At 35.1% G+C, this 13867-nt stretch overlaps 2 protein-coding genes across 2 annotated transcripts in view; both read right to left on the bottom strand.

Moving 5' to 3' along the window:
- LOC108907297 (coiled-coil domain-containing protein AGAP005037) overlaps positions 1-13867 on the bottom strand; it is a 104360-nt gene that overhangs the window by 75333 nt on the left and 15160 nt on the right. The window lies entirely within an intron of this gene.
- LOC111691447 (histone-lysine N-methyltransferase SETMAR-like) lies at positions 2966-4036 on the bottom strand. Its single transcript, XM_023454279.1, has one exon. The coding sequence runs from the start codon at positions 4034-4036 to the stop codon at positions 2966-2968; it is 1071 nt and encodes a 356-aa protein (XP_023310047.1).

The raw sequence follows: 13867 nt of genomic DNA, 5'->3' as shown, positions 1-13867 counted from the left end.
CGAACCCTTTTTGGCATCAAAATGTAGCTATTTTTATGCTCTTCAAATTAACCTATAATAAGTTTTATCCTGGTATTTCACTTTTTTTAAGAAAACGTGAAACAACCTAAACTTGGATAAATAGCGCCAATAAATAAACAACACTTTCGTTAGAAACTTCAAACTTATACTATATTCGTCAATTTTTTGTGCTGAATTCATTTACGTAAAGGAAACTATAGCATTGCCTTTAAAATTGTTGAGAAAAATCCATAAAACGGCATTCTTTTGAAACAACGCCATCTATAGGTTTCCAAATGTAGGTAAATGACATTACGTATACACCACGAGATAAAGCATGAAAAGACCTTTCCAATGAGGTATAAAACTATGGGATTTTGATGAGCTAATCCTTAAAAAAAATGTTTTTTTTTTATCAGACATTAGGGGCTTCCCCCACCCTTTCCGTCGAGAGATAGAACAAAATGTCAATAACAAAAGTTATGCGCAATGAATCCGACTATCCATTACTACTACTATTTAATATACCTGAATAGGAAAAATTCAACTATATGTTTTGGTATGTAGATTGCGCCCCTAGCGGCAGAGCTATGAACTTGAAAACTGTTTCCAACGATTTCACTTATTGTTAGTTGATTTATTAATTAAAATTTTTTTCCTAAAGCTCTAGGGCCTATACTTTCTCTAATATCGTACCTCGCCGACCTTAGTGGAACACCCTGTATAACATATTTGAAGCCGATTGGGTTTGGTTACTGCAATTGCCATACTTTGGACCTGTGCCGACTGGACTATAACAGAAACAGAAAGTATTTGCTAACCATTTTAATTTAAGCCACGGATTCCCGAAAATTTTCAGTTTTCAGTTTTTTTTTTTGTCGATTTGATCATCGAATAACTACAGAGAAACTCTCCCTCGTCGTTTGGCTACGAAAAACACGTGACTTTCCGCCCACGCAGTGTAAAAGCGCCGTTGCTCAGCTGCACATTCCAGCCGATAAAATCGAGCCGGCCTCCCTGTCTGCCGCCTTCAAAGCCTCCATTATCGAGCGGCTCGCCGACGCTCTCATGCAGAGGGGCATCATCCATGCCCGTCGTGTCTGGTAAATGGTAAAATGCACCACTACAGACACAAGTGGCCGCTTTTCTCGCTGCACACCGGACAAATTCAAAAGGTTTATAAAATAAGAGTGTCTTCTATTTTGTTAGATATACGTATAACCTGAAATATTTTTCTGGATAGTGTCCTTCCCAAGAAATGCTATCACTGCAGGGCAAAGACAGTGGTACATAACTATACAGGGTGTTCTAAAAGTTGAGTCATTTATTTTAACAGCTGGTAGAACTCGTAAACAAGTCGATTTACCAAAAATCGTTTATACAGGGTGTAACGGATGCTGATGGCCAAACCTCAAGGGGTTATTATACAAGTAACTTTCAACAAAAAAGTATTATAAGATTTTTTTGTAGTCTTTTATTTAACATTTCTTGATTTCAAAAATTTTTTTACCCTTTTTCATAAAATCAAAAATATATGTTATTCTTACAGCCACATCAAAGACCACATCAGAAAGAGCGTTAAATTTACTACAAGGCGAGCATATGTGAGTGTTTAAAAAATCTACCAGGTGCTGTAAAACGTTAAATGTAATAATTGTGAAATGAGCAAAATTAGTGATATTGGTGGTAACGCCAAAAATTTGTTAATGAGGACGTGTTTTTTCTTCAGCAAAAACTACTGTATTTAGTAAGCTTTTCAACGATATACCAACTTTTGAGTTTGCTATTTTTTTTTGGCAACAATATTAAGGTCAAAGGTTTATTAACATAAAAATCGAAAATAAGCAAACTTTATAGTACTTTATTTTTATTTTAAGACTGTTTTTTAAATTAAAGTAACAAAATTGTTGAAAAAATTATTTATAACTTAGTAACATTTTTACAATGACTGCTACATTTACGCTTTACAACAACTGCTAATCAAAATAGTTGAATTTTGCATTAACAATGGGCGAAAAATAGTAGAAAATCATATGTATATTTGGACCAATTTTTAAAATAAGTAAATATTTATAAATATCGATGTGAACTTTGTGAACAAATAGTAAAACATGTCAATTCCACTCTAAAAATTTTGCAACGATCGATAGCGTTGTTTTCGATTGATAGGATTGTTAATTAAGAAAGTTTAAAAAAGTTTATTGCGTACCGTGGGTTTAAATTAAGGTTTACAAAGGGCACACAATTTTTTAGAGATACTTTTTGTCATAATAAACAATGATCAATACTAAAAATACCTATTTTTACACTTTTATAACCATTTAGAATTTTTTTTTAATTTTTCTCTATAAGCAATTATTTATAGCCCAGGGAATTTTCTATGTAATTTATAAATATTTACTTATTTTAAAAATTTATCCAAATATACATATGATTTTTCTAACTATTGACTATGACTATTTATGACTATTTTTCGCCCATTGTTAATGCAAAATTCAACTTTTTTGACTAGCAGTTGTTGTAACTTTATAGAAAATGGTCAAATAAACAAAGAATAAAGAATGATAATTTTTTATTTAGGGCTTACTTTCAATGTTACCGGGAAAAATATGTCGAAAAACGGATAATTTTTCGTTCTTTTTATATGTTTGTTGTTCCCCTGAATTTAGCAATGGTTTTTTAGAATAGGCAAACTTCAGATTCTTATTCTACATAATATTTGGGATTTTTCTGTACAACAAAGTAAATGACTTCAAACACAAACGCCAAAGCCTACTTTTACTGTTCTATCGCCTGGACTATTGTGTCAAATATGTATTGCTCTTTCTCCGCCTATTTGTAGCGCGTTATTACAAAATGCATTATACGAGGTACGTCCAGAAAGTAAGTTCCGTTTGGTAATAAAATTAAATTGTGTACAGATACAGAAAAATTATTTATTGCACAAAATTCTACAACTCTTAAACTACTTTTCCACATAACTGCCGAAATTTTGCAGGCATATGTCATAGCGTGGCACAAGTTTTTGTATACCTTCTTCATAGAAGTTTGCCGCCTGTGTCTTCAACCAGTTGGAAACATTTTCTTTCAGCTCTTCGTCATTGTTGAAGTGTTGACCGCCAAGGAAAGACTTGAGATGTAAGAACAGATGAAAGTCGCTAGGAGCGAGGTCAGGGCTGTATGGAGGATGGTCAAACACGTCCCAGCCAAATCCCTGTAGGAGGTTTTTCGTCACATTTGCAGTGTGTGGTCGTGCGTTGTCGTGAAGAAAAACAACACCTTTTGACAGCAATCCTCGGCGCTTATTCTGTATTGCGCGGCGCAATTTCCTAAGTGTCTCGCAGTAAGCATCTGCTTTGATTGTTTGACCACGCGGTAAGAAATCAATGAGTAAGATGCCTTTCCAGTCCCAGAACACTGTGCACATCATTTTCCGAGGTGTCAAGATTTGTTTCGGCTTAACCTTTGCTGGGGATGAAGTGTGCCTCCATTCCATTGATTGCCGCTTACTTTCAGGGGTGTCGTAAGAAACCCAAGTTTCATCTCCTGTGACTATCTGTGTCAGAAATTCTTCGCCGCCTTCATCATAACGGGTCAAAAACTGAAGTGCACTACCCATCCGTTTTGTTTTGTGTTGCTCAGTAAGAATCTTTGGTACCCAACGTCGGCAAAGTTTACGAAATTTCAGTTTTTCGGTAACAATTTCATGAATTAGTGATCGTGAGATTTGGGGAAATTCCATAGCGAGAGCACTAATTGTAAACCTGCGGTTTTCCCGGATCTTGTCATCAATCGCGTGAACCAGTTCTTCTGTAACCAAAGATGGACGCCCACTTCGTTCTTCATCGTGCACTTCACTACGTCCTTCATTGAACTGTCGGACCCATCTTCTCACCATTGAATCACTCATCGCATTTTGTCCATAAACTTCGCAAATTTGCCGGTAAATTTCAATTGGTTTCACTTTCCTAGCATTCAGAAAACGAATCACAGATCTGATTTCACAAGCGGCGGGATTTTCAATCAACACCGACATTGTAAACATGCACAACAAAGCGTACGTGGCTGACAGCGATCTCCAAATGGCGCACGTGTCTTCTCCTTGATACAGAGCGTCTACCGCGCATATGCGGATCTGCGATCGCAGCGCTGCAGCGGAACTTACAACTAGTTGAAGACACAGGCGGCAAACTTCTATGAAGAAGGTATACAAAAACTTGTGCCACGCTATGACAAATGCCTGCAAAATTTCGGCAGTTATGTGGAAGAGTAGTTTAGGAGTTGTAGAATTTTGTGCAATAAATAATTTTTCTGTATCTGTACACAATTTAATTTTATTACCAAACGGAACTTACTTTCTGGACGTACCTCGTAGTATTAATGAAAAATTGACATAATTAGTGTATATATTGGAAATAATAAAAATGAAGCGGGTGCCCAACGACAATACAGACGGGAATTTGGCAATATTAGAGAAATTCTATGCGAAAAACTTTTGCAAGAATTTTTAGAGAATTTGAACCGAATATTTAATTATAATTTCATAAAAGTATACTAGAGAAGCAGAACGTGATATGGACCTCAGTTAACGAAAACGCAAATAAATTCTCGAAGAGGTTATATGTTGCAACCTTTGGAAAATGTTAGAAATTTTTTGGAAAAATACTGGACCGATGAGGTAGAATTTACCACACGTGGGTTAGGTATATTATTATATATTTCTGGGCTACTGAGAATCTCCATCATGTTACTGAAATCAAATTTCAAGGGCGCAGTACAAGCAGTTACTAATAATTTAAATAATAATTTCCCTAAGTGTATTGGAAGGCGAGGAACAATAAGTTGGGATGCAAACAGTTCATATTTTTCGCTTTTAGGTTCTTTTTTTGGGTATATTTAAAAGAAATTTTTTATAAACAGTAATTATAGAGAACGGCATTCAAAATTTAGAAAAAAGGTATCGGCTGTGTGTTCAATATGAAATATGAATTATTGTTTGTTAAAATTAAATGTTTTTTTATCAGTTTTATATTATTATAGTTTTAATTGTCACTACAAGGCATTATACTGTTTTCATTGCCTTCTAGATTAAATAATCCCATTTCAGTATGGCTCATTCCTTACACAACACCCTATACAATCCACACATTCGTCTCTCGAAGGAAACGGTCACTGTTCGATTACATTCTTCTAATTCTGCTCCATATCAGATCCCACTCCTGAAATACTTCGCGAGCTGGATCTTGACAGTCGACTTTCATTCCAGCGGAATGTAGGACGCCGGGCCCTTCAACTCTAACCCGATAATGCCGGCGTTTTAGAATAAGCACTCGACGCGATCGTCAGCAGGAACTTTTTATTACTTCTCCCGTCAAGAACTTAATCGGACGGAGTGGCAGTTTGCCGGGGCAACTGAAAATGTCACGGAGCGATGAAACAAGTGCCGATCGCGATCGATGAAGGACTACTTTAAGGATACGCGTCGAGTAGATAATATTACAGTCCTCAAAAGTTGTACAGCAGTGTTTCAATGAGAATCCATGTATGTATTGACAGATATCAATTTTTTTATCGAACTTCTCATCGTGGGAAAATTGGAGTATATTGGATTTTATTTTAAACAACATATTCTCTGTAACTTTTATATAAATTATCCGAATAGACTGGGTGAATGTAATGAGTACAATCCTTGTGTTATCAACTTTTCAGAAGCAACAGGAAAATTTATTTCCTTAAATGGAATACCCTGTAAGTCTAGAGTACTAGAAATAAATTATTAGGGGTTGTTTGGCTTCTGGGAGAAATTTAGCTGAGCCACAACTTATTAAAAAGTGCAGCTACAAGAATAAATTATACTGTTGATCTACACCGTCAGAAAGCACCTTTTAGGTATATTATGTAAGAGATAATTAAAGGAATCTTACTGTTGATTTACATCATCAAAAACTTTTTATATATAATAAATACATTGTACTGCTAATCCACAACTTGTTGGAAGGTACAGTTACAATAATAGATCATAATGTCGATCTAGATAGCCGAAAAGTAATTATACGAAAGTGAAAGGATCATAATTGAAATGTAATGGATCATACTGCTGATCTACAGAATCGGAATATAACTGCAACTGTAGCAGATAAGTAAGAAAAAACCGTGGGTACTGTAGATTTGCATCAGAAGAAAATGTTATGTAATCTGTAACTTATTCGAAAGTATAACATGGATCATACTGTTGATCTACAAAATCAACAGCATCAACAAGTACCTAAGTTATGAATATAACAGATCGACGTTCGCAAATAAAAACATCGTAACTCGATAATGATGGTTTCTCACAAAGTAGGTTTAAAGTTCTAGAGGTTTTCTCTTAATTGCAAGACGTCTTTTCAGAGTTACCATATGAAATTTGGTTACAGTCTAAATATGAGGTACAGAAACAATTTCTTATAAACGTATAGTGAAAATTACTATTATTTTTCTTTTTAAATTAACGTTAGTAAGATACGATGGAGCTATCTGCTATTTTTTAAGTAACTAACATCTTATGTAGAGATGAGATGTAACTATCTCTATATCTAAGAAACCTAGTATATCATATCTAAAGATACAGAGTTGTATACACTCACCACCAACAGTAATAGAAAAGTAATAACATCGTATGTTAAGTTAAGATGAAAATACCACATACTTCTCAAAAAAGTATTAACATCTTATGTTCACTTGCAATAAAACGGTGTAATAATTGTTACACCTTCAATATAATCGTATATAAAAATACGATGTTCTTTAAAAAGCATGTTTGCTATAATCCAGGAGCAACTCTACATACGATTAATATGTTTATTTTACAGCTGTATAAGCGAAATTGTAACTGTTGTTACGATAATATTTAGGTTAAATTTCTATACAAAATAGATACGATAAAAATACTTTTTCAAAAACTTAATATATTTTTCAAAATAAATTGGAATACATGGTTTTAGCTGAAAAAGAAGGCACTCTTATATAGAAAAGTAATATTTACTAATTTTTACCAAAAATTGAGATACGATGTTCTTATTTGCGAACGTCGAGATGTTCAAAATAAAAAATCATACGTCTAGCTTCTCTTGCATTTCCATTCGCAAGGCCATACATGAAATGCATTTCAGCCATTTCAAGATTCGTAAAATTTGGCATTGTTATGAGATTATAATGAGTATTTAAAACAATTTTACACTTTACAGTTTACAGTTTAATTTATAGGCAGACCCAAGTTACGATTTCAAATGCGAGATTATTCAAATAAATCCAGGACCTACTGGACCATTTTAAGAATTTCAATTTCATCTAACGAATTACACAAAATCGTTTTTTATTTTTTTACTCGATAACGGTCACAGATATGAAAAAATCATAAGATACCAAAAAGTTTCTCAACAAAACATAAAATTGAATTTCGAATTTAGAATCTACCAGCGGCGCACCGCACAAAAGTTCAGGGAAAGAAAAGGGGGCATGACCCCCGAAAAAATATCACTCTGTAGAATATCACGACCATTTGGTATGCCCAATAATGTAAGCCCTAGCCTGATCTATATTCCAAATTTGAACTAAATATTTCAAAAACTGTAGGAGCTATAGAGAAAAAACTAAAAAAATCTTAAAATTTCAACACCGAAGCGTTTGCGGACCTATGTTCATATGAAATAAGCCAAAGAATTACTCCCTCCCTTATGTACATGATATTTAGGAACACCCTGTATAGTGAACTTTGAATTATTTTAGGTTACACTAATAATGGGAGTTTCTGGTGCCTGTCGATGCTACGGATTGACAAATTTGAAAATTAGTGAGGTACAGAACGTTGGCAGATACATAATTGTTTCAATACTTGACACCAAGACGGGCATTTCAAGAAAATATACAATTGTAGAAGAAGGATTTTGTGTGAATGCTGTTAAAATAGGCAGAAAATATATTTCTGCGCCCAATTCGCCTAACACAAGACAGATTCTTTTTAAAGTACATCAATCAAAAACGCTGGAGCCTTGCGCTGTGAAAATAACATCACGCTGTTGTACTATCTAGCACTTTCCGTGCACTTAACCCCCTACACTATAGGTCCCATAGCGAGCGCGCGTGATAGAAAGTTACTTTTTCCACGGTCGGGAGTAGAAATCAGTTTCTATGACATCAAAATTAAAACAGAAGTAGTCGATTATTCCCAAGGGAGTATAATGCTCCCAAGGGAGTTTACATTATGGAGAACGTTTTTCATGCAAAAAAAAAGATAACATTGAAATTATTTATTGACATTTAAATTAAATGTTACATTTGTACAATTTTCAAAATTAATATTAGAAGGAATATTACTTTCGCTTACATTTACAGTTTTTGTGATTGCGCTAGTAGTGGTACCTACTAAAACCTGATTAGCAATTTTGGTCTTATTTTCAATGGAGTTCTCGACATAACCCTCAGCGACTGTCGTTGATTTCCAACCAGCATGACGCTTTATTGTCGTGATATCCACACCAGCATCTGCCAGTAATGTCGCTGAAGATCTTCGTAAGCAGTGACCAGTATAACATGCAGCATCAGGTAATTTTAAATACGAAGCTACTACACTCGGAATTTTTCCCATGGTATTCTTGCCAACTGGCTGCGAACTACATTTTCCTGCTTTGTAGTACAAAAAAAGGCGCTTATGCTTGACGTGGGGAGGACGAAGGGACAGGTATTTTCGAAACAATTCAAGCATATTTCCCACATCGGTAACCACAAAGGTTCGTGGAATCTTTGTCTTAGTGTTTGGAATTTTTACAATCAAGGAAGAGCCTACATCCTCAATATCATCTACAGTTAAATTGACTAGTTCATCAGTTCGACAAGCTCCGGCAATCCCCAGAATTAATCCAACCTATAAAAAATCAAAATACTTAATAATTGAAATACCTAACAACAAAAGTAATCTTACCTTAATCATTAAGAATTCTTTGTCATCTGCACTTGATAGAAAACGGTCGATTTCACCCTTTGTCAATATTTTCGATTTTTTCGCTTGATATCCGTCACCGGTTCTTTTCAAAAATGCGATCAGCTTGGGGAATTTGCTTATATCTATGTTGTCGTAAATTATCAAGCATGACTTAACCATAGAATATTGCGCCCATAATGTGGAAGACTTGTAATTCTTTGCATTTTCACTGAAGTATGCCAACAAAACATTCTCGCTGTATACTTGAACATTTTTCTCGGCGCACCACTTTTTGAACCGATTGTAGGCTATATCGTATAAAGATCTTGACTTCGTAGGCAGCAAATTGCTTATTGCAATATTTGCAGCCTCCACAATCTCTTCCGACTCACAATTATTCATTGTGCACTAAACAAACTTTAAACTAAACCAAACTAGCACCTTAATTTGACAATTCTTTTTGTTTGTTTATTTTGTAGTTATGACAATAACTCAACGACTACTAAATAAATGCTCAAATCCGAATACAATAATTCTGGTGCTACTTACTTCATAATGACAAAATATGTGTTTTTAAGTTAATGAGACCGTGGAAAAAATAGTATATACCATTCGGGAGAGATGCTATTTTGTCCTCGGTGCATTGTAGCCCTCGGGCTTCAAATTGCACCTCTGCCAAAATAACGCATTTCTCTCCCTTATAGTATAATGTACTATTATTCCACTAGTGGATAAAGTATCACTTTAGACTGTTCATATGTGTGGATAAAAGTCCGATTATAAGGTGATTATGGATAAAAATTATTGAATAAATGTCGTACTGATGGTTTGTTTACCCCATCAGAAAGTAAGTGTTACATGAAACATATAATTATTCTTAATAAAAATAATGTCGAAATGTATGTCAAAGAACATCATGGTGTGCTACACACTATTTTGGATATTTCTTAGTATTACAGATCAACCCAACCACTGTAAGTGTAAAAAAAAGTTATGTCCGAAGAGAGTTTCCTGCCATATTTGGAAAAGAGGTAATCCGATAACAATGCTATTGCTTTTCCCCAGTCAAACACGCCGTTTTAATTCTTTAAAATTTGATATTAATCAGATGAAGTTTTCATTTGACTCATTCATCAGACAGTAAAAAGTCATCTTGACATTTCATGAACTTATTTTTTTCATTTAAACTTTCCAAATTTCAATGATTTTGATGATGTTACTAGTTTGTTACGAGTTACGACTGTTCTTTTACTAACATTTAGACGTACATCTCCAGCGGATTCAAGTCTTTTTGGAATTCAACTTGGCACATAAAAACCTCTGCGTCTAATGTAGTTAAAATTACACGGCAGCGAGGTAGGTCCGTATTCTGCATTAAGACTGAATGAATCAACTTATTTAAACAGCTACTGAATCTTAGTTTCCACTCTCGGAGGCACGACAAAAACGAATTAAACCAGCACATTTGCGTCTAAGGGATTTCACGAGACAAATGCATTTCGAAACGATAGCGTTTCCTGCAGCAGTCTTAGGTGAAGGATAAAACCACCGTGGAAGAAATAAAATACCGCATCGTTTTATACGACTTCTTCAAAGCGGCTATGAAACAAAAGCCGTAAGCAAGTATGCGCTCGAACGTTTTCGAGTGAAAGAAAAGTAAATTGAGGTGCAGGTACCTACTCTGAACGAAAATATATTTCCAGGAATAAAATGAAATCATCACACGCAAATGAGAGAGACTAGAAGGTATTTCTAGTCCAAAATACGCCAAAAGCAAGATTTCTTTATAACGTAAACCAAAAGTGTCCAAAACGTAACTATTGTTTGCATGTGAATGCTGTCGGTGATATATAAGTAACACCATCTAATCATCGAATAAAGAAACTAGATTACATCATTAGTCCAGAAAGAAATAGAGTCTGGAAATAACCGAAAATGAGTGAGTCTCAGTTAATACTTGCAAAGAATAAATAGAAGAGCGAGTGCGAGTCCACTTATTAGCTAACAATCTTACCTCTATTAGCATTCGTCAATAAATTGTCAAAATTATGTGTCAAAATCATAAGCTGTGATAATGTGAAAGCATTATACTAACATGCAAGCGGCAAAATTTTCTGTAGTAAGTAATAATAGCAATACTCATGGAATATACAAAGAATTATTTCGAAAAAGATCTAGAAACAGGCAAATATAACAAGTTGAGGCAAACTTTACAAAATGTAGCAGTTAAAGAGAATACCACTGTAACTTGTCGCAGAAAAACTCAAAGGAAATCTATCGATCAACACATCTGTAAAACTAACAAGAAGATCGACAACAAATATCAAGATGTAAAGGTAAGAGAAACTTACGATGAGGTTTTGGATTTGAGGAACACCGTAATGAAAGAGTCATTGAAAGATAATGATAAGAAATGTATTACCAATAAGTCGTCAGATGCAGACCAAAAATTTTTGGATAAAGTATGCGAATATCCGAACATGCACTACAAAATTATGACCCTATGTGCTGTCAAAAATTCCAGCAAGTTCACTGAACGATTCAATACAAAGACAAACATCATTTCAGAGAGAATAGTAAATAAACAACTTGAACTGAAAGCCGCAGAGAAACCCCCATCAAAGTCCAAACCAGTCCGCAAAGTTCTTCCGAAATTCGGCGAAAAAGTTGTAATACAAAACATTTTAGAAAAGGAAAAAGAAATACAGCGAAAAAATCTGGGTAGAAAAACACCAAAAGAGACTAAGAGTAATTCAGAGAAAAACATTTCAAACACGAAACCAACCGACACAAAGAGCGAATTTAACCCAAATGACAACACACCAAACGTATCCAAGCCAAAATTTCCATTGACCACTACGCCCGAATCAACTAATAGCAAAACGTCCAATTGCTACGAAATAGCCAAGTCCAGATTCCAAAAATGTATCATCGCTCGACTGACAAAGGCAGAGATGCCAATCAACAAATACAGTTCGGAAAACTCCAGCCTGGGAACGAAAAAATCGAATGCAAGCAGAGGGCAGATACGAGAAACTAGACCCAACAGCTTGGAACGATGCAATCCAAGGTTCCTATTAAGCACCACACCAACCAGAAGGTGTACAGTGAGCCATTCCTCTATCCAAGCCAACATAGACAAGTCCTGCACTTGCGTCAACACGCAGACGGAGAACATGATACAGTTGAAGAACGTGCCAGCTCAAACTTGCAAGAGAAACATTACGAACGAGAAGAAAATGCAGACTAGGCTTTGCAAGACGGACACAATGGAAACCGACCCTATCTTTATAAAAAGTTCTGCCAAGTATACCAGTACCACGTGTGACTACCATCATTCAGAACAACCCACGCAAATGTATGAGTATCTCACTACAAGTGATATTGTGTGTTTGGATTGGGTAAATAAACACCTGTTCGGAGTACGCGTGAATCCGCACAACATCATCGTTGATGATAAGATTAAAGAAATCAGTGAAGTGGCCAGCAAATCGACTTTCCTAAGTGAGTTGCAGCTTTTGCCATTGCCAAGGTGACGAGTTATATGTCTTTGTGAATGTTTTAGCTATGTGTTTACGTTTCATTAATAAATGTACTTCAAAGAAATGATACAACCTAGCAAATTGTTAAAATAAACTGTGTAGCACTATTTCATGATGTTAGTCGTAGGTATTTAATTAGCCCGGTCAAAATAGACATTTCCAATAACGAAAATTCCGACAGAGCTAAATTTTGGTGGAGACCTTGGGTACACCATTAGAAATAAAGTGTCAAAAGTCCACATCGATCTCATGTGTGCTAAAAATGTTATTCGGGGTCAAAGGTCCACATTTGAGGTTTTTTGTTTTTTTTTTTCGAAAACTGTATACTGTTTTATAGTAGAACCGTTTTATGATTGCCATTACGTCACGAGTGTGTCCTAATATCAACGACAGTCGTTGCGCGCGTGAATTAATTACTTGTTATACGCCAAAAAGAGATACAATGATGGCATAAATGTCTTCATAGTCTCAGTCTATCACAGACAATCGTTTCAATATTTTATGTGTATTAGAGTGAAAGAAAATTTAGGACGTTTGTTGGGTATTAGTTTTAGACTATAGTTTGACTAGCGCATTTAAAACAGAGTTGACAATCAGATTAAAATTTTAACAGTTGTTCTGATCGCATCTCGGTACCTAACAGTTGGATATATTTTCTGAGCGTTGAAATATCCATTTTTTTGCATATTTTCGTATCCAGTAACACCAGTATTAAAATTTGCGAGATATCCAGATCCAGATTTATATGCAAACAGTGACTAATTTGACTAGGATTTTTCTTCTTAGTTCATACGAATATTGCTTGTGACCCAATGGAAAAGATACAGCTGTTTTAGTATATCAAAAAAGTAGCCCTGACAAAAATTATAGATCTCAAAATTACCTACAAAAATGGTCCTTATACTTTTTTTTAAGAATCACCATTCCTGAGATATCGCGATTCTAATAGCTGAAGGAGTCACTTCTACATGATACGCACACATTTCCACACCACCTGTGAGGTAGTGTACTTTGACGCGTTGTTTTAACGTGGTTTCCACGGTAGATTTACTCCACGAACTGTTATGACGGAATTTTCAGGGACAATACTCTTAACTGTATTATGATTATTGATATTGATATTGGTTATTGACTTTAACTGTAGTTCTGATTTCTTTTGATATTTTAATCTGATTCATACTCTTCAAAGTCGACTTCAACAGTCACGTCTTCTTCGATTTCTTCTTCTTCTTCTTCCTCCTCTTCTTGCGGATAAATTGTTCAAATGAAGATGAATCAGCTGTCTCTTTATCGAAATCACATGAATCTTCGGCTGTTGTATTCAATTGGACATTTGAGCAAGACTGGCTTTGGCAATTAGTACACG

The sequence above is a fragment of the Anoplophora glabripennis genome, unplaced genomic scaffold (genome assembly GCF_000390285.2).
Source record: "Anoplophora glabripennis isolate ALB-LARVAE unplaced genomic scaffold, Agla_2.0 scaffold222, whole genome shotgun sequence".
NCBI classification, from domain to species: domain Eukaryota; kingdom Metazoa; phylum Arthropoda; class Insecta; order Coleoptera; family Cerambycidae; genus Anoplophora; species Anoplophora glabripennis.
This window is presented reverse-complemented; position numbering and strand designations above follow the sequence as displayed.